The 26960-nt window shown below is 56.8% G+C and overlaps 1 protein-coding gene across 3 annotated transcripts in view; it reads left to right on the top strand.

Annotated features, from left to right (window-relative positions):
* The window catches only part of ADAMTS14 (ADAM metallopeptidase with thrombospondin type 1 motif 14), an 88913-nt gene that overhangs the window by 56826 nt on the left and 5127 nt on the right, over nt 1-26960 (top strand). For 2 of the 3 annotated variants that reach the window (XM_045842434.1, XM_045842433.1), the window contains exons 5-19: nt 212-295; nt 1048-1195; nt 3170-3275; nt 5053-5196; nt 5787-5919; nt 7007-7120; nt 9224-9372; nt 11505-11680; nt 13958-14091; nt 14471-14594; nt 15856-15936; nt 19940-20103; nt 21620-21788; nt 22268-22400; nt 24024-24231. In XM_045842434.1, coding sequence (XP_045698390.1) covers nt 212-295; nt 1048-1195; nt 3170-3275; nt 5053-5196; nt 5787-5919; nt 7007-7120; nt 9224-9372; nt 11505-11680; nt 13958-14091; nt 14471-14594; nt 15856-15936; nt 19940-20103; nt 21620-21788; nt 22268-22400; nt 24024-24231 — 2067 coding nt within the window. Of the gene's footprint in view, nt 1-211; nt 296-1047; nt 1196-3169; nt 3276-5052; nt 5197-5786; nt 5920-7006; nt 7121-9223; nt 9373-11504; nt 11681-13957; nt 14092-14470; nt 14595-15855; nt 15937-19939; nt 20104-21619; nt 21789-22267; nt 22401-24023; nt 24232-26960 lie in introns of those variants that run through there. The other variant, XM_045842435.1, reaches the window with a different exon arrangement.

Genomic DNA, 26960 nt, shown 5'->3' with positions numbered 1-26960 from the left:
CAGCCCTGAACATGGCCTCGGACAGGTCATTTCATCTGTCTCTGCCTCAGCTTCTTCATCCGTAAAGCAGAGATGAGAGTGCCTGCTCAAAAGGCTGGTGAGGGTGACGTGGGACAACGTGCGTCAGGTACCGGGCCCAGCAGCTATTACATAGCAGGCCGTTAATGAACGTTTGCGACCCCTAAGACTGCATGCTCTTCCCTCCTTGCAGGTGAATGAAATTTACCATGATGAGTCCCTGGGGGCTCACATTAACATTGCCCTTGTCCGCTTGATCATGGTGGGCTACCGACAGGTAAGCCCCTTGTCAGCAGGCAGGCTTTGCAGGGAGAAGGGGTGTGGGGCCAGTGCATCGTCCCGGCTATGGCGTGGGGTGGGGACCGGGGACAGCATCCAGTGAACATCTGGTGTCCAGAATCAGAACCCTGGGACTGTTAAAACTGAGGCTTCAGTGGCAGAGGCACTTGGGGATGGTGGGCAGGGATTCCTGGACTCCCTCCAGTCTGACACAGGGACAGTCCTGGATCCTCACCACTGAAGGTCCCTCTCCCCAGGAACTGCTGGGGAGAGTGGGGCTTGGAGAGGGGCGGTGATCAAGAAAGCCCTGCTGTGGTTGGGCCCGGGGCCCCCGGGCTCTGCCATCTCACACCAGCTGCTTATTCTCCCCCGAGTCAGGGTAGCAACCAAATTCCCTTCCAGGGGCTGTTGTAACAGTGAAGTAAAAGCAAACATATTAGAGGAAAAGCTCAGAACCACACCACCTTGTGGGTTACTCAAGGGGTTAGAGACAACTCGTGTCCAGTTCCTGGCAGACAGGTGTGCCCACACAGGGCTTGGCCCGTGAACATTCCCTGAAGTAAGAGGGTTGTGTGCCAGCGGCAGTCAGCGTCGGTGACCTTGGGACAGCTAGTGACCTTGGGACAGACAGTGCAGTCCTGTGGGCTCCCGTGTTCCCCGCTGCCAGTGGGAGGGGAGCGCTTGACACCCACCAAGGTCCGCAGGCTCCGACTGTCTACTCTGCTGTTGATACTCTCCGGCTCCCCGCAGTCCCTGAGCCTGATTGAGCGTGGGAACCCCTCCCGCAGCCTGGAGCAGGTGTGTCGCTGGGCGTACTCGCAGCAGCGCCAAGACCCCGGCCACGCAGAGCACCACGACCACGTCATCTTCCTCACGCGGCAAGACTTCGGGCCCTCAGGTATGCCAGGTACTGCACTGCCTTGGCCGGGTGTGCACAGCTGCAGGGCGGACGCCGAGGCTCGGGGCTGCGTGTGCCCTGGGGCCGGGCTCCCTGTCAGCGAAGAGGTCCACGGGACTGAAGAGACAGGGCCCGGATGGACAAGCGGGCGAGCTTCGCAATATTTCTTGGGGAGCAGAAGTGAAGGGGTCCCTACTCTGGGCTCTGCTGTCTTGGCTGAGCCTACAGCCTGCTCTGGGCTTGCCTCCCCAGGGCCCGGCAGTCACCTTCAAGGTGCTCTGCCCACACTGTGTTCGTCTGTCCTCACCACAGTCCTGGGCACCTAATGGGGGTCGTGGGGAGCTGGGAGAGGAAGGCCACGCTCTGCCTGCCCCTACACGCGTCTCCAGCCCGGTGACCCAAGCTCACTGTATCTCCTGGGGTTCCTCCAGCTGCCAGATGGGGAAAATGACAGTATTTGCTTCCTTCATTCCAGGGCTGCTAAAGGGGTCAAGAGGATGTGTGACATGTCTGTGACAGAGTGTGACCCTGTAAACGCAGGAAGCTTTGACCACCCCCAGTTTTCCATGTGGGGCAGCCAAGGCACAGGGCAGTGGAGAGGAGGCGGACTGAGACTCAGCCGGCATGTCTAGTTGAGGGCTTCCTAGTTTTCCTTGGTTTGATGCTAGGCGTGAGTCAGCCAGCCCTGCCTCTGCCCAAAGGCTCCTTGTCTGAATCCCTGAAGCCCCAAAGTGGGCTTGCACGCACACAGACACATATCCACACACCCGTATAAACTCACAGACACACATACAGGCCTACAAGCAAACACAGATACGTGGGCACAGACACATGTATACACAGATGTGGAGACATATGCCTGCATATGTACACACAAACACATCATACATACAGACACATGCACACATGCACACATACACCTGTTCGTGTGTGTACCTGCACCCGTGTAGAGCATGTCTCAGACCTTCAGGACAGTGGAGGCCCCAGAACCCCCTTCCCACTGCACCTCTCATTATTCGTCACTGGCCCATACTGCACCTCACAGAGAGAGCACTTCCGCAGTCCTGAAGACAGCGCCAGTGGTCTGACCAGCTGCCGGCCCAGGCAGGGAGCTCTCTCCTGTTGTCTCCTCCTCAGAGGCCTTCCTGAGTCAGCTCTATGCCCCGGCCCCTAACTGGGCCCCAGGGGAGGCTGGGCAGCAGGCCCCTTATGGCACAGGCTTCTCCTGCAATCTCAGCTTGGCACACGTCAGCCCAGCTCTGGCTGGCACGCACCAGCCCCGCCGCACTGCCCATGGCTCCTGGAGACCCGCACCCCACTTGTGTTCTCCCTGCCATGTGCCCTCTCCCCCATCTCTGGACGGTTGCCTTGCTTGTCCTCCAGGCCCAGCTCTGTGCCACCTGCGTCATCCCTGATCCCCCTCAACCCCTTCAGTTGAGCCCATCCCTTCCTCCAGATCACCACCCCCACTGCCCCCTGTGCTCCCAGAACTCCGTTCCTGCAGGCCACACCTAAGCTGATGCCAGATTCCAAGCCCCCCTGCTCAGCTGCCTGCTCCTGAATGTGTGGGTGTGTGGCAGGGAGGGGTGGGGGTTGGACCCCATTCCTCTGTTTTCCCCATAGAGTCTAACGTAGTGCCACCCCTACACCCACATTCTGAGAAAAAGCTTATTGTTGACTGACCAACTGACCAGCTGGCTGGAGGGACGTGGAAGTCGGGCACAAACAGGTTTGGGCCACTGCCCAGTTTAGAGAAGGGGCCAACAGGTACAGGGAGGGAGACAACATACAGCCTCAGGGTACGGGGCAGCTTGGCCCAGTCTCGCTCTGCTGCAAGGTGGGACTTGACAAGGATCCTTCTCACTCCAGGGACCCCCTGGCACTGGCCGGTCAGGGTGTCCCTGCAGGACTGCTGGGCGCAGACCTTGGCATGTCTCATCTCACCATGCATTGGTTCTCTCTGCCCCCCCACAGGGTATGCACCTGTCACTGGCATGTGCCACCCCCTGAGAAGCTGTGCCCTTAACCACGAGGACGGCTTCTCTTCGGCCTTTGTGGTGGCCCATGAAACTGGTCATGTGTAAGTGGCACGGAGAGGGCGGGCTGTGCCGTAAGCTCTGAGGGGGTCGGTGGGGGTGGGAGCTCTGCCCCAGCTTGGGCTCTGGTCCCAGTATTTTGGGAGATGCCGGAGGAGCTGCCCTCGAGGAGGTTTTGCCCTGGTGGGGAGAGGGCCCGGGGCTCAGGCAGCAGCTGCGGGCCTGCCTTGGGCCCGCTCCCAAAGCCCAGGGTGGCGGGGGACCAGATGTGGCCCTATGTTTGGGCAGGGCCGTGGCAGTGCCCCATCAATAGGCAGTAGTCAGCATTCTGGGTGGTCTCTATCCCTTCGTCTCACCCATCCTCAAGGTCCCTCTGAGACCTCCACACTGGAGTGCTAGCCTGAGCCCGTCAACAGGCTCACTTAGACTCAGGCTGCCCGCCGGGCTGGTGGCTGGCTTGCTGGGTCTTTGAACCTGGATTTTGTATAGAGCGTACTCATTCACTCCCTCACCCAGGACTTATTGAGTGCCTGCCGTGCACCAGGCCCAGTTCTAGGAGCCCACTGGGGCCTCAGGGGAGAGCAGGACAGAGAACACAGGAAGCTACACTCTGGGAGAAAGCCAATAAGCCGCCATCTGATGTGTCAGATGGTGACACGCATGTGCCATCGTCATGCCTCCCAGCCTTGTCTGTCCATGGGGCAGAGCTCAGGGACATGCCCATGCCTTCCAGCCCACACACAGAGTGAGAGCTATTCTCTGAAGTCTGAGGGACACGGGAGGGAGAGGGGTAGGCCAGCCGGGGGGGTGGGGGTCTTCCGTCCACGGTCTCCGCCCCTCTCTGCATCATCCGTGTCAGCACAGGAGGCCCACTCGGATTTCCTCCTGGCTCTGCCCCTCACGGGGCAGGTGGCGCCTACTCGCTGGGCCTCGGTTTCCTCACCTGCAACATGGAAGCTGACACCAGGGCCACCTCTGAGGTCCCTTCTGCCCTGGAAGCCAATGGTTTCACTCATTCTGGAGTCTGTCTTCCTTTATGGAGTGGCGCAGGGCAGGGGATGCTTACTCTTCACTGAGCAGAGGTTCCTCTGTGTGGAAAGATAAGGCCGAGCTCAGAGGACCATGTGTCTGTCTAGTGGTCAAGGCCACAGGCAGACACTTGGCAGTACTTAAGAATTTAGAACCTTTGGGCTTCAGCATTAAATATCAAGTATGAAGAGCAAAGTTTAAAGTTTACACTGTCACATAGTAGGTGCGTACCATGTGCAAAGCTGTGTGCTGAGTACTGTGGGGTCTCGGAGAAGCTTGAGAGTCCGCACAGAGGGGCTCGGTAAATGAGGCTGAACTGAACGGAATGGGACCTGGCCTTGCACTTGAAGGCCTTGGGCCTGGTGGGGAGATAGCTCATGGAGTGAGAGCTGTTAATGGTGGGATAGGTGGCTTCTGCTGTGGGAGGCCAGCCCACGGGCTGGGCAGCAAGGGAGGGTGCTCTAGGGCAGGAATGGGGTGTGAGCTGACCTTGGAAGCTGTGAAGATGTGGGTGGGGTTTGCGGAGGGGCGGAGGGTCTGGGAGTAGGGAACAGCAGGGGCAAGGCTTTCGGGGAAGAATGAACCTGGGTCTGTGGAGGGACAGAGGGGGCCTTAGCTTCCGTCCAGAGAGGCGGTCCTCCCCACTGCCGGGCTGGGAAACTGAGGCCACGAGGCACAGTCGGAAGCCTGGCCAGGGCAGGGTTTCCCGTTGCTGGCCCACCTGCCTGCCTCCTCAGAGATGGGCTCCCTGGGTGTGACTGGAGGCGCCCCCTGTCTTCCCCCGCCCTCTAGGCTCGGCATGGAGCACGACGGCCAGGGGAACGGCTGTGCGGATGAGACCGGCCTGGGCAGCGTCATGGCGCCCCTGGTGCAGGCCGCCTTCCACCGCTTCCACTGGTCCCGCTGCAGCAAGCTGGAGCTCAGCCGCTACCTCCCGTAGGCCACACCCCTCTTTGGGCCCCAGATGGGGGAGCATGCAGCCTGCCACTTCATCTCCCTCAAGTCGTCTCCCTTCCCAATGCCAGGTCGCCTCCGAAACTCAGTTCAAAGCTTTGCTGGTTACTCGTGGGCCTCCATGCCCCTGGAGGCCCAGGACAGTGTTAGACTTGAGGGTGCAACATGCAGAATGGGCACAGAGTGGATCTGGGGGGGCAGGTGCAGGCAGCGATTCCATCACTAGCCTCACACGGCAGCTGGCCAGGGCCCAGCATCCTGTGCCTCGCACGGCAGGCTGACATTTTTTCTACCCTCAGTGCAGTGGGCCCTCAATTTGTCCACAAAGCAGCCCTTAACCTTGGCCACAGCATGTTCCTCTAACATGGGCAAACGGGCCCACGAGACAGCTGCTCGCTGAGCTCCTGGCCCCAGCCCCGGGTGCCCTGGCCCCGGAGCACCCAGGGCACAGTTGGAGGAGGGCACAAGGCCCTGTGTGGGATGCAGCAGGGTGGGTTCTGCTTGCCTTCCTTCCCTTGAGATCTTGGGAATTCCCGCCTCAGCCTGCTTCACCTCCCCGTCTCCTCTGGTAGCTCCTATGACTGCCTCCTCGATGACCCCTTTGCACCTGCCTGGCCCCAGCCCTCGGAGCTGCCCGGCATCGACTACTCCATGGACGAGCAGTGCCGCTTTGACTTCGGCACCGGGTACCACACCTGCGCCGCGGTGAGTTCCCACCGACCTCTGCCAGCCAGGTCACCAAGACCTCATCCTTCTGTGACCCAGGCTGGTCATTCACAGAGCATCTTCTGCCCAGCCCGGCCGGTGGCCTGGAGATGGGCCCACAGGCTCCATTCCTTCAGGTTGATTCAGGGGGACCAGGGCCCAGGCCCTGCCCCCTCCTGTCCCGCCCCTGCCCCACCTAGTCCTCGCTGGAGGGGTGGGTGTGGGCGGCGGCTGGAGAGCTTCAGCCCTGGGAAGGATGGCAACAATTGCCAGCCAGGGCCCAGGCAGAGGCTCAGAGACAGGGACATCCCAGGGCAGGGGGCCTTCTGAGGGATCAGGCTCGGAGACTCACTGCACTGAGTGCCTCAAACCCCCACCCGGGAAAGCAGCTCTCTCCTCAGCCCCGCAGGACGAGGAGGCTCTGTGCATGGCCAGCTTTCCCACTGCCCAGGCCCCACTGGGACGTGTGGTCTCTGCTTGGGGGCGGAGAAGCAGCCTGGGATATGGGATTTCAATGTCCAATGCTGTATTTGTAAGAACGGCTGTCTGGCTAGCATGGGATGATAGGAGCGAAAAGAAAGTTGGGGCCTTTCTGGACAATCTGCAATACGCAGTTACTGACATGTGGTGTGGCTCGGTCAGACTGGGGGAGATGACAGCCCCAACCCTGTCTGAGCCCTACAGGGGGTGGGCTGGAACAGCAGCCCCCTCGATGCCCCCCACGTGCATAGGGCTCAGGGGCATTGGTGGATCCAGCCTCTCTAGAGCCTCAAACCCTAGTCCCCATTCAGTGACAAAGTATTTACCTTCTGCAAAGGCAGGGAGGGAGGCTTGGGGAGGGAAACAAGGGGAGTGTGGGCTGTGGCTGGCTCCTTCCCCTTGGTGCCCCATTAGAGCAAGGAGGGGTGGCTGGTGGCCACAGGCACTTGGGGAAGGGGTGGGCTTGAGGTTGTGCAGGGCTCTGGCTAGACAGGCTCCTCCTGCTCCCCGCTTCCGCCACTCCCTCCTCTCTGTCACTGGCCTTTGCCCCCTTGTCAGAGCTGGAAAGCCAGGCCAGCCAGGTGACCCTGTTCCCCTTGCCACCCAGTTCACGACCTTTGAGCCCTGCAAGCAGCTGTGGTGCAGCCACCCTGACAACCCGTACTTCTGCAAGACCAAAAAGGGGCCCCCGCTGGACGGCACCGACTGCGAGCCAGGCAAGGTACTGCAGCAGGAGTGGCCATCCTGGGCTCAGGCCCCAGGGGAGCTGCTGCCTCCTCACCAAGAATGTAATGTGTGTGTGGGCGGGGGGGGGGGTGGTGCTAGACAGCAGATGTGAGTCCCGTGTACGTGGAAGCCTCCCATGGACTCCCACACACTCACACCCTTTCTTCTCTCCCACGTCACAGCCTGTGCTTCTACAGTTGGCAGGGTTCGGCGTCACCTCCTAGCCCATCCAGCAGAAACGCTTACTCCCAATTCACAGATGCGGAGAGTGAGGCCCAGGCAGGTTAAGGAACTTGTGTAGGTCACAAAGGGAAGCAGGCAAGGGATGAAGGGAGGACTCCCGTGTCCTGCCTACTGCCCCCCACCGCGCTGTCTCTCCCACATACATGTTCTCCCCCTGTGTTCTTGACCTTTCATGTGTTTTCCTGGTGTGTGCTTGCTCCCACATGCGTATGTGTGGGCTCGGGCTTCCTTGTCAGGGGCCTCGTGGTCAGGTGTGAGAGCCCTGGGCTGGCTTCTGAAACCCGCCTCTGCTCTGCTGCTGGCCCTGCGCCAGTCGCTGTGCTGTGACCTCGGGCCATTTCTCGAACTTCTCTGGACCCTGCTGACTGCTGGCTGCACGCACTTCCCTCCCCTCATGGGTTTCTGAAGACACCAAATCAGGTCAAAACTAATGAGAGGGCTCAGAAGAAGCAGATGTGATGATTACTCAGCCCCAGCTGTGAGCCCAGCCGCTGGGACCCGCCCCCACAAACCTGTCCTCTGTCCACTGCCCCCCCACCCTGCCCCGTGCCCTTGCCAGGCCCCTCCCACTCCCCTCTGGGGCCTCCTGCAGCCCGGCAGAGGCCCAGCAGGCTCCAAACCCCGCTGGCTGTAGTCCCGGAGACTGAATTTGCCTGTTCCACATGCTCTCAGGGTCGCAGGGCCCCTGCTGTCACAACTTCACACAGCAGTGCATCAGTGGGTCTCAGTTTTGATGTACACTAGAACCGCCTGGGGAGCTTTAAAGGCCCCCGCCCCCAGAGCAGGAAGGGACTGTGTGAGGGGACGAGCTCAGGGCTGATGGAGATGTTCTAAAGCTGGATTGTGGTGGCAGTTGCACAGCACTGTAAATTTAGGAAAAATCATTGAGTTACAGATTTGAGATGGGTGCATCTTATGGTATGTAAAGTATACATATTGTTATGGCTTCGTTTAAAAAGTTCCTTCCCTAGGGATTCTGGTTCAGTTGGTCTGGGTGAAGCCGAGGCCTCTGGGCTTTTGAAGGTTCCCAGGTAACTCCATGGCTGAGAACCATGGAGCTGTCTCCTGAAAAAGACCTGGAGAGCTCTGCTGTGCTTCTCGCCTGTTGCCTTAGTGCAGAAGGGAGCTAACTTGGGTGGAGCCCCTTCGTGCCGGCTCTATGCTAAGGCCTCTATAGGTTACGGCCTGCAGTTCTTAGAACAGCTTCAGGCAGCCGGTGAGCAAACAGGGGCTCAGCAAGGTGAAGTCCACCAGGGCCGCACACAGCTAGTCATGGCCGAGCTGGGGCTCCAACCCTGGCCTCTTGGACTCCACATGCACACACTCTGCCCTGCACAGATGGGTCTCCCCATGGGGCAGGCCCACCTCCGTGACCCCACAGACACACCTGCTTATGGCCCTTGCTTGGCGATTTCAAGGTACAGAGCCACACAGACTCCAGACCACCTAGTGCAGGAAGACTGTGCCTTCTCTCCCGCATCAGCCCTTCGTTTCTCCCTGGTGGCGAACACGTGATTATCATCATCATCACTGACAGTGCTGCCTGCCGCTCCTGGAGGGCTGAGTGCCCCGGCGTTACCGCACTGAAGGCTCGAGGCAGCGCTGTGGGCAGGCACTGCTATGCACATGTCACAGCTGAGGAGGGGCTCATGAAGGGGGGCCCTTTTGCTGGGGGCCACTCTGCTCATGGCAGGGGTGGGATTCTGTGTAACGTGAGGCTTGTGCTCTTAACGACCCTTTCTCTGGGGTCACCTGTGGCGCCCACCAGCTGCGCCATGTGCCTCCATGGGCACCTCCATGTCAGGCTAGATGGCAATGACCCCAGAGTGACCTCATACCCTCTGCTCCATCCCAGTGGTGCTTCAAAGGTCACTGTATCTGGAAGTCACCAGAGCAGACATACGGCCAGGATGGTGGCTGGAGCTCCTGGACCAGCTTCGGGTCATGTTCACGGTCATGTGGAGGTGGAGTACGATCCCGTAGCCGAAACTGTGACAATCCCCTGTGAGTATGCTTGGCTGGGGTGGGCACAGGGAGGGGCCCCCTCTCCTTAGGCCTGAGGGGCTTGGAGAGGAAGGCACTGGGGGGGGCGGGCAGCGCACAAGGGAGAAGGACCCCTGCAGGTGGCTGAGCCTTCAGTGGGTGAGGACCTGAAACTGCCAGGGCGGGGGAGATCACTCCCGCCTGGGCCTGCCATCTCCCACTGGCTCCAACATCTTGGAATGGGTTTGAACCAGTGATTTTCACGCCTGTGTACAGAAGTTTGCCTGGGGACTTGGGGGCCCAAGTCCCTGCTGGTGTGACCAGACCTCCTGTGACCTGGATCCTCACGCTAAACTTTGAGAAACACGGATCTAACTTTCTTAGTGGTCGAGTCTTGGGACAATAACTTGCCCAAGTTTGTTTTCTAGCACATGAAACAAAACTTTCTTTTATTTTTCTTAACTTACCTCTTTCTAATATGAAATTTACCCTCTCACCCCCTCCCACCTAACTTTCAGCATTTTGGGGAGCATTCTCTTTCTCCCTTATCATCCCCTCTGTGGGCCCCGCCCGCCCCCATGGATTCGGAGCTTCTGGGCACCGGCTCGGCATGGACTCCTTCTCCCAGGCTAAAGCAGCCTTATGGGAGGTGGGCTTGGCTGGGCTGGCATGGGGGCCCTCTGGCTCCAGGAACACAATGAGCGGGGGACAAGGACTGCAGGATGGCAGGGTCCTAGCATCAATCACAGTGGGTTGGTGGCAGTCACCCTGTGCTAGCATCCTCAGAGCAGGTCCACTTGCTCTGCTGTTTACCCCCAGGCATGGGAAGCTCACTCCCTCCTGGAGCAGCCTGTCCCGGTGTCAGGTGGCTGTACTGACCTCTCGTGCACAGGAGCCAAAATGCACTGCCTCGTAACTGCCACCTGTTGGGGTGTGGAAGCTGGGGCTGGGGCAAGGCCCACGCCGCCCACTCTGAGCAAACTACCTTCCAGTCACGACAGGTAGTTATCCCCTTGATCAAAGCCTCCAGTTGCTGGCTCCTCTGTAATGATAACTATTTTTATTTTACGAGGCTCAAATGAAATAAATATGCATACTCTCCACACCATACCCAGCACAGACGAAGCACTCGTAAATGACATCTGCTGTTTTGATTATTACAGTCTCTGGAGCACTTCCTCCGTGCCGCGTGTGCTCCTGCGTATACCCATGTAATTCGCACAGTACCTCTGAGCAGAGTGCCAGCAACTGGTGCATGCAAAGCCTTTGTATTTAATAACTCTACCTAATCCTCTGAGTTTAATGAATAAGGGAGTACAGATTGCTTTTATTTATTTTTATTTATTTTTTAATCCTCACCCAAGGACATGTTCATTGATTTGAGAGAGAGAGAAGGGAAAAAGGGCAGGGAGGACAGAAAGAGAGACAGACAGAGACAAAGAGAAACATTGATGTGAGATACATCAATTGGTTGCCTTCTGTACATGCCCTGATCAGGGGTTGAACCTGCAACCTGGGTATGTGCTCTGACTAGGGATCGAACGCATAATCCTTTGGTGTATGGGACAATGCTCCAACCAACTGAGCAACCCAACTAGGGCCAGATGGCTTTAGAATAACTTTTCTTATCTATTCTTCACAGATACACCAGGAGGCAGGTAAAATAAGAGGTGTTATGGTCCCCCCTTTACAGGGGAAATGAAGGCATAGCAAAACTAAGTGACTGACTCGATTGTGCAGTCAGGGCTTGGGGTTGTAGGAATGTTGAGTCATTCATCGGGTCTGTATGGTACGGCAGGCCCTGTGTGACAGCTGAGAGAATATAGTACAAAGATGAATGAGACGGATCTCTCTTCCAGCCCAGTTGGGAGGGTTAGTCATTCCCACCCTCCCTGTCTCTTGCCTCTTGTTCCCCTTCTTGCCCCCCTTTCTGCCCCTCCCCCCAGTGGAGCAGGAAGCCTGTGTTCGAAGGACAGAGCTGCTGCTCCAGCAGGCTGTGAGCTCAGCAGCCCCCAATGGGGGACCCTCTACAGTTTACTGCCAGTAGAGTCCCTCTTTAAGCTAGTCTAAAAGGCTGAGCTGCCCTGTGGGAAGCCCGGATCTTCCCAGCCTCCCAGCAGCGAGGTCACTGGGTCTCCCTGTGATTGCCCCAGCCCAGCCTATGGAGGCCGCCCATGCTCCGGGCCCATGTTCCAGTACCAGGTCTGCAACAGCGAGGAGTGTCCGGGGCCCTATGAGGACTTCCGGGCCCAGCAGTGTGCCAAGCGCAACTCCTACTACATCCATCGGAACACCAAGCACAGCTGGGTCCCCCACGAGCCTGATGACGGTGAGTGGGCCCTACTCCCCTCCCACCCCTGTGTCCTTGAGCATCTGCTGGGTCCTTGTCTGGCCAGGCAGGGCCTCCCAGGCCTGGGCCCACCAGTGCAGGTAGAGGGACAGCGGGGGAGCCAAAGGGATGTTGCAGTCAGCAGGCTTGCCACCTATGTCTGTGCAGGCCGTCGCGTTGCGTGCACCTTGGGGAGGCCACCGTCCTCTTGCAGTCATCCCTGACTTGCATACACACATATGACAACTGTCTTCTGGAGGTGCAGGGAAGGTGTCTCAAGCAAGGGCAGCGCCCCCAGAGGTGCTGTGGGGTGGCAGCTGTGCTGGCTGTTGGGGTCGGCGCCTTTCACTCCTGCCTCGCCTGTACAGGAAGGCATAGCACAGGCACCGGCTTTGTGAAACCAGCATCCTGAGAAGTTCAGTCCTATCATGATGCTGTGGTTTTAGATTTTACTGCTTGTGCTACCATTTCAGCAGTTAGTGAAAACGGTTTGAAAGGCAGGCGGATAGGAACCTCTGGGGTCCTCATGCAGAGCCCCTCCAGGCTGCTGTGGGACAGACCAAGGCCTTGGGACCCGTGCAGAGGCGCCCGAGACAGTGCTGGGGCCTGTCTGTTGTGGAGCATTTCCGGTGATGGCTCCTGCAGTGGCAGAGGGAAGCCAGTGAAGGGCTGGGCTTCACGGTGCCCTCGAGCCTTTGGGCTGGAAGCATCCTTAACGGTCCTCTGACCGTTCCTTGCCATTCTCTCCATGGTCCTTGCACAGACTGAGGTTCACCCAGAACACACAGCCCTCGGCCTCAGGCCTCAGACAGTGCGGATGAGAACAGCTTTTCCTCTCCCAGCCCTGGCTGCCTCTCTGCAGCTCTGGTTCCACAGTGTTGCTCGTAGGCCCCTCAGCTCTTCGGCACATTCAGAATGACCGCCTTTAAGTTGGAAGGGGCCTCAGAAGCCTGTCCATTGCCCGCCAGCACACACACCCCTCTGGAACATGTTTATAGGGAGTGTCTTCCCTCTGCTTGGATTCCTTCCTGCTCTGGGGAGCTCCCCACCTTGCCACCATAGGCTGTCTTCCACGGCTGCCCCGGGCCCACCTGCCCGGGCACAGTGGTCAGGGCCATACCTGTCTTTGGGATGGCTGGAGCCCCCATCCTTTGGCCCCACCAGGTCCCACCAGGAATCTGGCTTCTGTGTGTGAACTCCAAGGTAATATTGGATGTTGCAGCTCCAGACTTGAGTCCTGCATGCTGGGGTACCACATCGCTAGGTATCCTGGGGGTCCAGGAACCAGGATAGGAGCCTGATGGCTCCTTTGGGATTTGACCAAGTGAGGGGCTTGCTTTGAAAGCCTTACAGATGCAGTCAGAATCCAAACAAGCCACCGCAGCACGGGCTGTGGAGAGTTCGGGGAGGCTGGACTTTGGGTTTTCCCAGGACTTTTAGACAAATTCTGGGACGTTAGCGAAGCCCCAAGCTCCCATTTTCTGAGAAGCACAGTGAGTGTTTATGGGTTCTCTGGGATGTCCTTCTTAGGACACCGATAGCCCAGAGAGAGAATAGAACATTTAACTGTGAGAACCAGAAAGGACCCCCTTCCCTCCCTCACTGCTGCTCCATTTACAAACCCAGACACAGACCATCCTTCTGCCTGCCTTTCACAGTCTTGTAATGTTTACAAGTGTGTCAAGGCACACCATCATAGGTGTGACTAGGGAAATGGGTGTAAGATCAGAACAGGACTCAAGCCAGACTGCCTGGGTTAGAATCCTGGCTCTTCCACTTACTGTGTGGTTTTGAGCAAATTCCTTAACCTCTCTGGTCCTTGGTTTCCTCCTTTGTAATGCTAGGACCTGCCTCCTTGGGGTATTGAGAGTTTCACATGAGTTCATTCACAAAAAGCGTTTATAGTTTTACATCACGCGTGTGTAAAGGATTTGGAGGTATCTGGCACATGGTAAGCATTAACTAAATGTTGGCTTGTTATTGTTGTTATGATTTTATCACTTGATTTTTCTCAACAACCTGATGTGCTGTTTTACTGATCAAGAGTAATAAATAAGAAACTGAGGCTTGAAGGGGTCAGTCAGATCATTTGCCTAAGGTCACATAGCTAATAAATAAGTGGCACAGCAAGAATTTTAAGCCCCAGCCCCAGTGCTCCCCCTGCTGCCCAGAGCTGGACCTGCAGCTTCCTGCTTGGGCCCCACGCTGATGTCATCCCGGCCTGGCCCACTCTCTCGGAGCCCAGCAGGGGCTCAGCACAGGCCCCTCTCCCCGCAGATGCCCAGAAGTGTGAGCTGATCTGCAGGTCAGAGGACACAGGGGATGTGGTCTTCATGAACCAGGTGGTCCATGATGGGACACGCTGCAGCTACCGGGACCTCTACAGCGTCTGCGCCCGGGGCGAGTGTGTGGTAGGTGACCCCCTGCAGGCCACCCACTGCCAGCCCTGGGGGACTGGAGAGCTCCACTGCCTGCCCCTTCTGTACCCTACAAAGGCATGCATTGCCTCACTGTGCCCACCCATGACATCCTTTGGACCTCAACAGCCCTGAGTTGCGAGAAAGGGGTTATTGCCTAGCTGCATTCAAGAGGAGAGGAGTGGGCCAGTTTTAAGACTTTGCCCATGTCACATGCAAGTTTGTGACAGAGCCCCTGTCCAGGAATGCCTCTTGGTTCAGAGTCCTCTCGTGTCTGGGGCCTGGGGGCCAGGGAGGGGACCACAGGCTGCTGACTCCAGCATGGAGATAAGGACATGGGAGCCTCCTCCACTGACGCCATCTCTGCTCTCAGCCCGTAGGCTGTGACAAAGAGGTGGGGTCCATGAAGGCAGATGACAAGTGTGGGGTGTGTGGCGGCGACAACTCCCACTGCCGGACTGTGAAGGGGACGCTGGGCAAGGCCTCCAAGCAGCCAGGTAAGCATGCTGGGGCCAGAGGGATGGCAGGGAGTGGCTGGGGTTCGGGCCAGTCAGGGTCCTAGAGCCTGGGCTGTCCCTCTGGTGCTCCCTCCTCCTTGATCTGGGCCACAGTACACGGTGGGGAGAGAGGGCCTTAAAGCCTGTTGTCGACCTTCCCAGGGTGCCCAGGGCTGGTAAGCCAGATGCTACAGCTGGTCACCTCATTTGCTAGGTGATCCGCTACCTGTGTTTGGGGCCTGGAGCTCAGGAGCAGTTTCCCGCTAGGTGGCGTGCTGTGATAGGAGGTCAGCTGCCTCTGGCCCTGGGGCTGCTGGCAGGGGTGAGGAGTCAGGCAGGTCTGACAGTGTGGCCCAGACTGAACCGGTAGCGTTCTTTTCCTCTTTCACTTTAAAAACCCCTGTGGTGCCCTGGCCGGGTGGGTCAGTTGGTTGGAGCGTTGTCCCTGTGCACCAAAAGGTTGCGGGTTTGCCTCCCAGTCAGGGCACGTACCTAGGTTGTGGGTTTGATCCCTGATTGGGGTATGTTTGGGAGGTAACCAATCAATGTTTGTCTCTCACATCGATGTTTCTCTCTGCCTCTCCCTTCCTCTCTCTCTAAAACAATAAACATCCTCAGGTGAGGATAAAAAAAACATACAAACACCTGTAGTGCCTCCTGCCTTGAACTACTGGTATTTTTTGAGTTCCTTATTTCTCTCTGCACCTGAAATTTTGCTAAACTTGCTGTGGAAATGGCCAGATAGTAGTCCTTTTCATTTTAGTATGAACTAGATCCATTTCCCTTTGGGGGACATTATGGCTTTACCTCAATTCTCCTTGATGGGAGAAGATTGGCGGCTCTGAGGAAGGTTTGTTCCCAGGCCTTGGGCTGGGAAGGCCACCAGGGCCCAGGGCAGCCTTGCGGGCCTTTGTGGCCCTCTTCATCTAAATCCCTGCAGTGGCTCACGGTGTGAAAATAAAGGGAGGAAGGAATGTAGGGAGCGAAGGGGAGGGTCAAGAAAGTAGGAAATACTAGTGTCTAACACACACACAGCCCTAGGGTCCGCAGAGCATTCTTAGCTACAGCAGCTCATTTGATCCTGTCATCACATTGTGGGGAAGGGCCCAGGCCTGGTTTACAGATCAGGAAACCAAGGTTCCTGGGTACCTGCGGGGAAGCAGGGGGAGGGGCGGGGGGGGGAGCTGGAGAGACAGAGGGTGGGGGCAGTGGGGTCACCAGCTCAGGACGCTCATGGCTTTTCTGGATCCCCCTCTGGCAGGAGCTGTCAAACTGGTACAGATCCCAGCGGGTGCCCGGCACCTCCAGGTTGAGGAGCTGGAGAAGGCCCCCCACAGCATCGGTGAGTGCTGGGGTGCAGGAGATGGCTGCCAGGCCCCGGACCAGCCCACAGGTGGGGCGGAGCTGAGAGAGTAGAGGACAGGATTCCAATGCAGGAAGGATTTCACAAGTTTGAATAATGGCAGAGATCCCCTTTTTGCTTTAGTTCCCTGTGGTTCAGCAGTGGGGGCTGGGCTCAGCTGGGGGCTGCTGGGGTCTCATTGCCTGGGCTCACTCTGCAAATGCAGTCAGCGGGTGGATCTGTGGGGACCTGGTTGGTACTGTCTGTCAGCTGGGGTCGTGGGGGTGACAAGCCTTGTTCCCAGCAGGCTAGCTCAGGGTTATGTACGTGGTGTCTGTCACGTGGTCCTCAGGAGTGGCCAGAGCGGGCAAATCCCATGTGCAAGCACTTCTTACGTCTCTGCTTGCGTCATGCTTTCTAATGTCCCACTGGCCCAGCAAGTCCTGTGGCCAAGCGCCGACCCCAGGTGTAGAAACAGACCATCTCTTGATGGGAACCACGGTGGAGTCATGGTGCAAAGGGGCAGGTATACAGGAGCAGGAGGAATTTGTAGCCATTTTCCCAGTCCGCCACATGGACCCTTAAATTATTCTCATAATGACAAACACAGAGTCACTAAACTAGATGCCTACTCTTTATATTTATAATAGTTATGCAACTGTGTAGCCAAAACAGATGCAAGATTAAGGTCTCCAAATAAATCAATACAATACAAATTAAAAACATTAATGTGATCGGATAGATTTTTGCTGTTGTTGGTTTGTTCTGTTTTTGCTGAAACCAAGTTGGCGGTCAAAAAATGAACACGTCCAAAGGAGGCAAACCCATGGGGATACGAAACAGATCGGCGATTGTCAGGCGCTGGGGGCGGGGGGGGCGGGGAGTGACTGCTAATGGGTCTCAGATTTCTTTGGGGATGATGAAAATGCTCTGGAATTAGATAGTGGTGATGTTGCACAACCCTGTAACTGTATGAAGAATCACTGAATCGCACACTTTCAAAGGCTTGATTGTACGGTATGTGAGTTGTATCCGAATTTAAAAATCATAAGCATGGTTTAGAGCAGGTCCTGGTGGCGAGGCAGGCAGCAGGCTGTGGCCTGCAGTCTGGGCAGGGGATGGCTCCCTCACACGTGTCTGTGTTTAGCCCCCTCATAGAGGACACGTGGGCGACAGTGTCACCAGGGCCTCTCTCACATGTGACGCCCTCCTAGTCACACAGCTTGGCCCCAGTGCGTCATGAACACAGACACAAAACATAACATCTCTTGAGGCAGGTTTTTATATCACAAAAATGCTGACGTTTATATTTTTAGATTATCTTCAAAGTAATAAAAACACTTTTAAAAGTCTCCTGGATAACATCTCCTTTGGAAAGTGCACCCACATTAACATAGCTGTGACTGACCTGGAAGGCGCCTGGAGGGTGTGGGCCAAACAGGCAGTAGGCACAGGACCCAAGTGGATTGTGGGCCCTCTGCGTGCCCTGCTCTGGGCCTGAGCCAGTCTGGGCCTGGGGCTCCTGCCCCCTGCCCCCTGCCCTGTGCCTTGGCAGCCACGTCACTCTGCACAGGGAGTGCACATTTAGTTGGCTTTGGCTCTGACAGCTCCCTGCCCACTTGTTCTGGGAGTCCTGCTGAAATAGAGCCAGGGGAGGGAGGGGCAAAGAGAGAAGGGTCATTTCCTCCAGAAGGAAGATGGAGCCCCCAGGCTATTATTGCACCCTACAAATGATTCCATAGTATCAGCAGCTCCTTGGGCCTCCTCTGCCAGCTCCCTCTGCCCCTGCATCCACAAGTCGTGTGCTGATCCTCTGTAGGAAGGGAGGGATCCAGGCAGCTTTTGTAGAGATGAGACAGAGGTTTCCAGCACCAGGGCAGGCTCTGTACATGCACATTCACCTGTGTGTTTATTGGATGTATTCCCCGAAAGGTCGGAGCTCTGCCAGAGTCAGGACAGGGAGGGGAGTTGAACTTGGCATTGGCACAGGTTGTGTGATTATTCAGGAAGGATGTGTCGGCTATCTGTGTGCGTGCACATGTGTCTTTGTACGCACCTATGTATGCCTGATGGTATATGCTCTCTGGAGAAGCCCAAGAGAGGTGGCAGCCTTGGCAATGAAGGCCAAGGCCCTGTCCAAGCTGATTAGACTCTCCTGGAATTTAGGGACATAGACTCCTCAAAAGGAAGAAAAAGCATGCTGTCATATGTCTGCAGTACTGGCCCTGAGCTGGCCCTTTACACACACTGTCCCGTTTACGCATCAGGATGGCCCACGGAGGCTCCTGTGGTCCCCGTTTTGTGGTTGGGAAGAGGTGATGATGGTTGCCTAAGGTGCCGAGCAGGTCAGGGGCAGGGCCAGGACTTGGAGCTCGGCCTGGATGGTAGAGGCCATCCTGGGACCAGCCCACCGCCCCTCTGAACGAGCATCGGCACAGGGCGGGGACAGCGGCTGCTGTGAGGTGGGGGAGCAGACGAGGGTGTGTGCAGATCTGAGGCTGGGCCCAGCCTGAGAAGCTGCCCCGTTCTAGCCAAGACAGTCTGGTGACTCTGAAGGCTGAGAGGTACCGGAGATGAGGGGCCATTTCTCCTCCTCCTGCTCAGCAGGGAGGCTGGTCCTCTAGAGCAGGGGTCCCCAAGCCCCTGGCTATGGACGGTACTGGTCTTTGGCCTGTTAGGACCTGGGCCGCACAGCAGGAGGTGAGCAGTGGGCTGACCAGTGAAGCTTTGCTTGCATTACCTCCTGAGCACCACCTCCTGTCTCCTCCCACCGCCACCCCCCTCCCCTGGCCATGGAAAAACTGTCTTCCACGAAACCAGTCCCCAGCGCCAAAAGGTTGGGGACCGCTGCTCCAGAGAACTGGGCCACCAGCCCACTGCCCCTCTCGGAGCCTCTGACTCCCCATCTGGATTAATAATAGCACCAACCTCAGGATGTGTGTGCGGATTTCACTGAGGCAGCTAGCAGAGAGATCAGCACGTGGTTCGTGCTCAAGCGTGTTAGCTTTTCTATTACGGTTATGCTGGATGGCTTTAATCTGCACACAGAGGGGCCACACCAGGGCTCTGGAGCCTTTGCCTGACCCTCCTGGCTGAGGGGCTCAGGTCCCAGGTGTCAGTCCTTCCTGCCCCTGCAACTCAGGGCTTTGCCGGGGCATCTGCACCTACACACCTCCCGCCTGGCCTTTTAGTAACAGGTTGTAAGTTACATACTGACTAGGACTGCAAGGGGTAGAAATTCACAGGTATTTTAAAAACTCCTGCTCCGTGCCAGGCTATGTGCTGGGCCAAAGACACAGAGAAAGAGGAGATGAGCTGACAGGCTGCAGGAGACATGAGACATCTGTAATCCCAACAGTGCTAGAAGTCAGGCACTTTCCTGATTGTAGCAACAGTGCCTGCCATCTATTACCTGCCTGCTGCATGCCATGCTCTCTGCCTAGGTCTTTGCATATATGGACTCTTTTAATTGTCTCAAGAGCCCCAGGGAAGGTGGGTGGGCTGGGGGACTGTGTTTTTCATCCTGGGGCAGCAGCCCTGTGGTCTAGGTGCAGTTGTCATTCCCAGGCTACAAGTGGTGAACTGAGGCAGCACAGGGAGGCTCAGGTACTTCCCCATGGTCAGCCTGACTTCGGAACCTGTGCTCAACCCATGTGCTCTGCTGTAGATGTTCTAGGGAGGGTAAATCCACAAGGACTGGGCAATCAAAGAAGGCTTCCTGGAAGAGGGGAAAATTGTGCTGGCCTTAAATGTGGGTGGAGATTAGTCAGGCAAGAAGTAGGGAAGACAGTGAGAGTGGAAGGAATGGTGTCCCACCAGGGTAGCGACACTGTGGGGAGCACTGTGGGTGCCTGTTTGATTGGGGAGGGGCTTAGGTGGGAAGGAGTGACAGGTAGACAGGGAGCCCGAGGGGCCCACTGGCAAGGCCTGAAGCCCATAGGGGTCTGGCTTGTGCTTCCGTGGAGGAGACCAGAAGTCTGTGTGTCCCTCTCACCCTGGCCAGCGGTGAAGAACCACGTCACAGGCAGCTTCGTGTTCAACCCCAAGGGCAAGGAGACCACTAGCAGGACCTTCACTGCAATGGGCCTGGAGTGGGAGTACGTGGTGGAGGATGCTAAGGCAAGCCTCAGGACCAGCGGGCCCCTGCCCGAAGCCATCGCTGTCCTGGTGAGCCCCCACCCTGCACAGGGGCCCCTGCTTGCCCCCTCGCTGCCCCAGCCTGATCCTCCCCACTCACTGTCTCCGCTGCTGGGCCAGTACAAGCCTGGTGGAAATCCCCCCGTTCCACTGTCTTCAGGAGCCTGAGCAAGGGCAAGGTGCCCTCCGTCCCAGGCCAGCTCCTCCTTTGTGCTGGAGGGCTGGCAGGAGGGCAAGCGAGGAGGGAAAAAGAAACAGTGCCTCACTGTCAGACCAGAGATGCCACACACAGGGAGTTTGTTCTCCTTAACGAAGGGTCAGAAATGGGGCCTAAAAGAGTGGGAGGGACCTGGGTTGGTTCCTGGTGCTGTCCTGGCATCGTCCAGCGTCAGCGTGCATTATGGCATCGCCAACAAGTGAGTTGGCACCTGACCCCGGGGGTGCCGTCTGGCACTGCTGGCTTCCTGAGAAGGGAATGGGGCCCCCATCCTGGCCGGGGCCTCTCCGTCCAGCCCTTCTTCCTAGGCCACAGGCCAGTGCTTACGGAATGGGGACTGTGAGCCCAGGAGACCACGGCGGGCTCTGTCCCCAGTGCCCTTGGCCCTGGCTGGTTGCAGCGCTTAGACAGGCTCTGTCCCTGGCGCTCCCCTCCCTGGTTGAGGAGGGCCTGGAGGTGGGGTCTATGGCCTTCTGAGGTCAGTGTGGTAATTCAACCCAGCACAAATTTTCTGTTCATGCTCTATTTCTCGATCACCCATACACATCTGTGGCCTATTGATTTTCAACAAAGGTACCAAGGCCATTGAATGGTGACAGAATAATCTCAACTGGAAATCCATAAGTAAAAGAATGAAGTTGGACCTCCACCTGACATCATACAGCAAAATTAGCTCAAAGTAGATTAAAGACCTAAATACAAGAGCTCGAACCATAGAAATCTTGGAGGACACAGGATAAGTCTGATGGGATTGGAGTCTTAGGTACAACACCGAAAGCGTGCGTGAGAAGAGAAAAAATAGATGAATTGGTTTTCATGGGAATTGAAAACTTTTATACACCGAAGGACAGTGTCAGGAACGTGAAAAGACAACCTGTAGAGTTTGTAATCGTACTGCTAGGGAGAGCCCACACCCAGTCTGCACGCGCCGACCGTCTGCCAGAGTCAGGCAGTGCGGGTGCGCTGGTGGGCGGGACAGACCCGCAGACACGGACAGCTTCTGCCCTTATTGGAGCTGAAGTCTGTGGGAGGGAGAAGGAGAGGGAGAGAAACATCCATGTGCAAGAGAAACATCGATCGGTTGCCTCTTGCACACCTCTAGCTGGGGGTCTGGCCCAAAACCCAGGCCTGGGCCCTGACCTGGAATTGAACTGGTGACCTTTCAGTTTATGGGATGACGCCCAACCCACTGACCACACCAGCCGGGGCCTCCTGCTGGCTTTCACCACTTCAGTTTCTGACCTCATGCTCTTCCCTGTGACCCTCCCCCAACACTAGCCTTGCTTCCCCACTCTCGGGTCCTGTGCCATCTCCTCCATCTCCGCTTAGGTGCTCCCCCCGGCTGAGGGTGGCCCCCGCAGCAGCCTGGCCTACAAGTACGTCATCCATGAGGACCTGCTGCCCCTAATCGGGAGCAACAACGTTCTCCTGGAGGAGACGGACACCTACGAGTGGGCGCTCAAGAGCTGGGCCCCCTGCTCCAAGGCCTGCGGAGGAGGTACTGGCCCGCTTGGGCCCGGCTGCCCCAGCCATCCTGCTGCCCTGTGGGGGCAGCCAGGGCCTCTCAGAAGGAGTAGGGCAGGAGTGGCCAGGGGGCAAACATTGTGTCTACCTGACACGTCCCCAGCTAATGCCTCAGTTTGTCCTTGAAGACCTTCAGGGTGTGGAAGCCTGTCTGGGTAGGGTCTCCGGGACAGGGCTGGGGTGCTCGGGCAGTATCGAGGGCAGGGCCTCTGTGCAGAGAGACCACCACCCTCAGCCATGTCCTCACCCACCCCACCTACACCACACCAGGGACACGAAAGATAGGCTGATCGAGGAAGGCTGTCTCAGAAAGCGGTGGGCAGGAGATGTGCACAGGCACAGAGGGGTGGGACTGGCCCTCCAGGCTCTCCAGAGCTCACCGTCCCCAAGGCCCCAGGCGGGGCAGTGAGGGCCTGGCAGGACCAGCCCCATGGCAGCCTGCGCTCCCCACAGGTATCCAGTTCACCAAATATGGCTGCCGGCGCCGCCGAGACCACCACATGGTACAGCGGCACCTGTGTGACCACAAGAAGAGGCCCAAGCCCATCCGCCGGCGCTGCAACCAGCACCAGTGTCCCCAGCCTGAGTGAGTGCTGGGGAGGGAGGAGAAGGCTGGTCCCACGCCCAGGCTGTTGCAGACCCACTCTCAGCCCTGGCCTCGGAGGAGGGGCTGCGCAGCCAGCTCCCCCAGCCCTGTGGCCCCGAGACTCGGCACTGCAGCAGGCTCCCTGTGCAGAGGTGCCCTTGCCAGGCTCTGCCCACGGCCAGCGCTGCCCTCCGTTGCCTCTGTTCCCTCCAGGTTTCTGGACTAACTTCTACTCCCGGAAGAAGGTGCTTCCTTTGTTCTGTCGCTCCCAGCATTCTTTCACAGATTGGGAAACTGAGGCCCAATTTGGGGCACAGCTTTCCCTCAGTGACATGGGAGGTCCATGGAGGCGAAGCAGATTGCAGTGCTTCCCGGCCCCAGACCCTGGGCCAGGACGCGGCCCCATCCCATCCCCTGCTCGTCTCAGCCCTGTCCTCCGGGCCCTGGACTCTGCCTGGCCTACTGGCCCCAGCCAGGGTCGAGCCCCTGGTTGGGGTTCCCTGGCCTGAGCATTCAGGCTCTTTTGGGCACAGGATCATGTTCTCGGGGTTATTTAGAGGGAGCCTTGGGGAGAGGAAAGAGCTGTGACTTGTGGAGTATTCAAGGTCAGGCCTCTGAGCCTGTCGCAGAGCCAGCTCAGCACTGGTAACTGGCCAGCAGGAAACTGCAGAGAGCCAAATCCAACCTCTTGCCTTTCCAGCAGTCCTCCCAGGGTGGGGGTCAGGTGCCGACTGGCAGCTCCTGCTCCCTCGAACTAGGAGAGCTCCAGGGCCAGGCTGGAGCCGGGACCAGCGCTAGAGCCTGCCACGGCCTCCCTGTGCCGGCCAGGCTGTGGTCCCCGGCCCCTCAGCCCTCCACACTCTCCTTTCATGTCCTGCTGTGCAGTGGTATTCTGGCCGCTTTCCCCACAAATGCCTATGATCACAGAGTGCATGAGGCTAATGGGTCGCCCGCCCTGGCTTGTCTGTAAAACTGCCTGATGAAGTTTTAGGGCTTTTTGTTTTTAAAGGAAGGGTTTGGCTGAAAGAGCCCTGGTTTACCACCAGGTTAGCTGATCAGCACTGAAGTGCTGCAGGCGCTGATGGTGATACTAATAGTGCCTACATTTATTACACACCTACTGTACGCTATGCACCCTGCCAGGTGCTTTACATATCCCAAGACCTTTAACCGCCCCAAGGGCCCCATGGGAGGGGTTCTGCTGCACAAGTGGCGGCTCTCATCTGCTTTGTGCACTGCTGCACCTCAGCACCGAGGACAGAGCCTGCACAGGGCAGGCTCTCAAATATTCATGAGGCGTTGAGAGGCTCCTAATGTAAAGATGGGGTAACTGAGGCTTAGAGGGGTTAGTAGCTTGCCCAAGGATGTGCAGGGTGCTGGGATTTAAATATGCATTATACCCATTTTTTAGATGAAGAGATAGAGGAGAGATTAAGGGACACTCTTGAGGCCACACAGGCTGGCAGATGCAGAGCTAGATGGACAGCTGTCCTTTCCCCCAAGCGTTCTGCAGCCCAAACCCACTCTCTGGCCCCTGTCTACAGTTCAAGGGGGGACACGACCCTGGGAGGAATGTCCCCATGGTCCCACCTCCCCTCCACCTTCTGCCCCGTCTGTCTCCAGGTGGGTGATGGAGGAGTGGGGCCCCTGCAGCCGGAGCTGTGGGAAGCTGGGGGTGCAGACCCGGGGAGTGCAATGCCTGCTGCCCCTCTCCAACGGCACCCACAAGGCCGTGCCAGCCAAAGCCTGCCCTGGCGATCGGCCCGAGGCTCGGCGGCCCTGCCTCCGAGTGCCTTGCCCAGCTCAGTGGCGGACGGGAGCCTGGTCCCAGGTGAGTTGTCCTCAGAAGGTGGCAGGGGCTGGGCCAATGGGGCCCCTTCTCTGGGGAGTCAGGGAGGAGGTCAACCTGGACGGGGGAGCTGCTGAGAGATCTGGTGCTGCGCGCAGGCAGCGTTTCTGGCTGAATTTTCTCTCCCCTTATTGTTACCCAACAGCCAGTTGGGGTCCCGCTGCCCGCCACCACTCTCTGGGCAAAACTCCAGAGGCAAAGTTTTGCTGACAAAGGAAAGGGGTCTTTATTCAAAAGCTTGACAATTATGGAATAACAGCTTTCCACAAGAATTAGTCACTTAGGCCTATCAATTAAGGCTAAAAACTCTTTAATTCTTTAGTTACAGCTTTAATCACATAAGCCTATTAATTAAGGCCAAACTCTAAACACCTGGGTTCTCCTAGCATTTCCCCTGTTGGTTTTTAGTTACAGTATCTTATTTCCATAGGGTTAGTTTACAAACTAAAACAGCATAATACACAAATCTACACAACGTTGGGAGAATGGCAGGCCTCTGCCTCAGAGCTGGTCTCCTCCAAAACACCCGGAGAAGAATAACCCTGCCACCCTCCGCCAGGCCAGCCCGAGCCTAAGCTGTGCCCAGAGTTCCTCCCCATTAAAAGCACTGTCTTCAGGGAAATGCAGGAAGGTGCAGCACGAGCAGCCAGGCATCTTCGAGGAAGAAGAGCCCCAGAGCCAGAGAGAGCCCGCCCAGGAGCCCGAGAGCCCGAGAGTCAGCTTTCCTTTGTTTCAAACCTTCTAGCCCATAATTCCGTGTGCTCTGGAGGCACTCAGCTTCTCAGCCAAACCTGCCCTAGACTGTTTACCATTGCCTGCTCCTGCGGCCCCTCCCTGTTTCTCCCCAGAAATCCGATCAGATCTCTCTGCAGCATCATCTGACTTGGTTTTTCTCAAAACTGAGTGGAACAGCTCCCATTTACCCTGGGCCATGGCTCTGAGCCAGGCCTCTACGTTTGTTCACTGTGTGCCTTGACCTTCGCGCAGCGCTAGGACACGTGGGCTGGTGTCCCCAGTTACAGATGAGCCAATTAAAGCATATTCTTGCGTTCAGGAAATATGTACCGTGTGCCAGGCACACTGAACCAGGAATATAGGGATCCAGCATTAGCCAGACAGTGTGGTTCTTGTGCCTGTAAAGCTCAGAGTCCAGTGAGGGAGACATAAGGGGCAGGTATACTGACAAAAACATTTACAGGTTGTGGTTGGAGCTGTGTGGGAAGTGGATGGATTATTGCATCTGGAAGGGCCTCTCTGAGGAGGTGACCTTTGAGTTGAGAGTTGAGGGATGAGCCGCAGGCAGCCCCCGAGGCAGGAACAACCTTGCCACATTCCAGAAACTGAAGGGACAGAGGGGCTGGAGCTTAAGGAAAGGGGCAGGGGCTGCAGGAGGACACTGGAAAGGTGGTCAGGGCTTGGTGAAGAGTTAGACTGTGTTCTCAGGGCAGCGGAATGTTTTTTATGTGAGTGTGCAAGCTCCGATATCAGGTTTCAAGGCTCACTGTGGCACCTTGGTAGGAAGTTCATTGTGGAGGAGCAGGGTAGAAAGAGGAAAACAGGAAGAAGGTTGAGGAATAGCCCAGGTGCTTGTGGGTTGGCCCTGGAAGTGGCCACAGGGTCTTTTTTGATGTCTGGGGTTCTCTCTTAAAAATTTATTTGACATGAACCTTGAAGACATTATGCTACATGAAATAAGCCAACCACAAAAGGACAAATGCTGTGTGATTCCACTCACCTGAGGTGCCTGGAGTGGTCACACTCACAAGGACAGAGGGAGAACAGCGTCTCCAGGCTTGGGGGAGGGAGGACTAGGAGTCTGGTAATGGGGACAGCGTTGGCGCGGGGGCGTGGGGGGTGTCCCGGAGACGGGGGGCAGTGAGGGCGGCACAGCGATGTGAATGTGCTTAGTGCCACAGAACCATATGCCTCACAGTGGGCAAAATGGTAAACTATGTGATATTTTACCACAATATAAAAAGCTGATTTGGTCGAGGAAGTAAGCACACACACACAAAAGGATGCTTATCGTAATAGCAAACAAATTAGGAAACATTCTAAATGCTTATTCATCGGAGATTGGTGGGGAGCATCATGGTCTGCTCATACAATAAAATATTCTACAGCAAGAAAAACGAGTAAGCGTGAACTATACGTATCAACATAAACCCCACAAAAGTAAATCTAGGTGAGAAAGTGCATTGAGGTCTGAAGAAAGCAAACACTTCCAATTTACTTCAAGTTTAAAAGGCGCAACAACATATTTGAAAACGCGCCCAGTGCTGCCTCACTGAAGCCGGGGATGGTGTTTGAACAGGTTTCCATGACGAATTTCCTCATACTTTTCTGTGTGCTTAAAATATTGCATAATTAAGAGTGCTTTGAAATAACCAAAAATCCCCACATAGTTCATGAAGGTTTTATATTCTTCTGCATGATATGTGAATTTACTTGCTCCAATATAAAACAGAAAGGTGGCCAGTCCCAGAAAAGACCCCATAGGTGAATCCAACAGGAGTATGACAGGCAGTGGAGACAGTCGCCCCTTATGAGACTGATAAGCACTTGAGAGTAGTCACTTGTGATTATCCACCCCAGGGAGGATGAGCCGTCTTTGTCCCATGGTTCTGTGTGGCCCGTGACCCTCGAGTCTCCCCGGGGTTGCCCCACACCCAGTGTGAGAAGTGGGCCTCTGCGAGTTCCTTCCCATCCCA

The sequence above is a fragment of the Phyllostomus hastatus genome, unplaced genomic scaffold (genome assembly GCF_019186645.2).
Source record: "Phyllostomus hastatus isolate PE091 unplaced genomic scaffold, TTU_PhHast_1.1 phas_contig_38, whole genome shotgun sequence".
Taxonomy (NCBI): Eukaryota; Metazoa; Chordata; class Mammalia; order Chiroptera; family Phyllostomidae; genus Phyllostomus; species Phyllostomus hastatus.
This window is presented reverse-complemented; position numbering and strand designations above follow the sequence as displayed.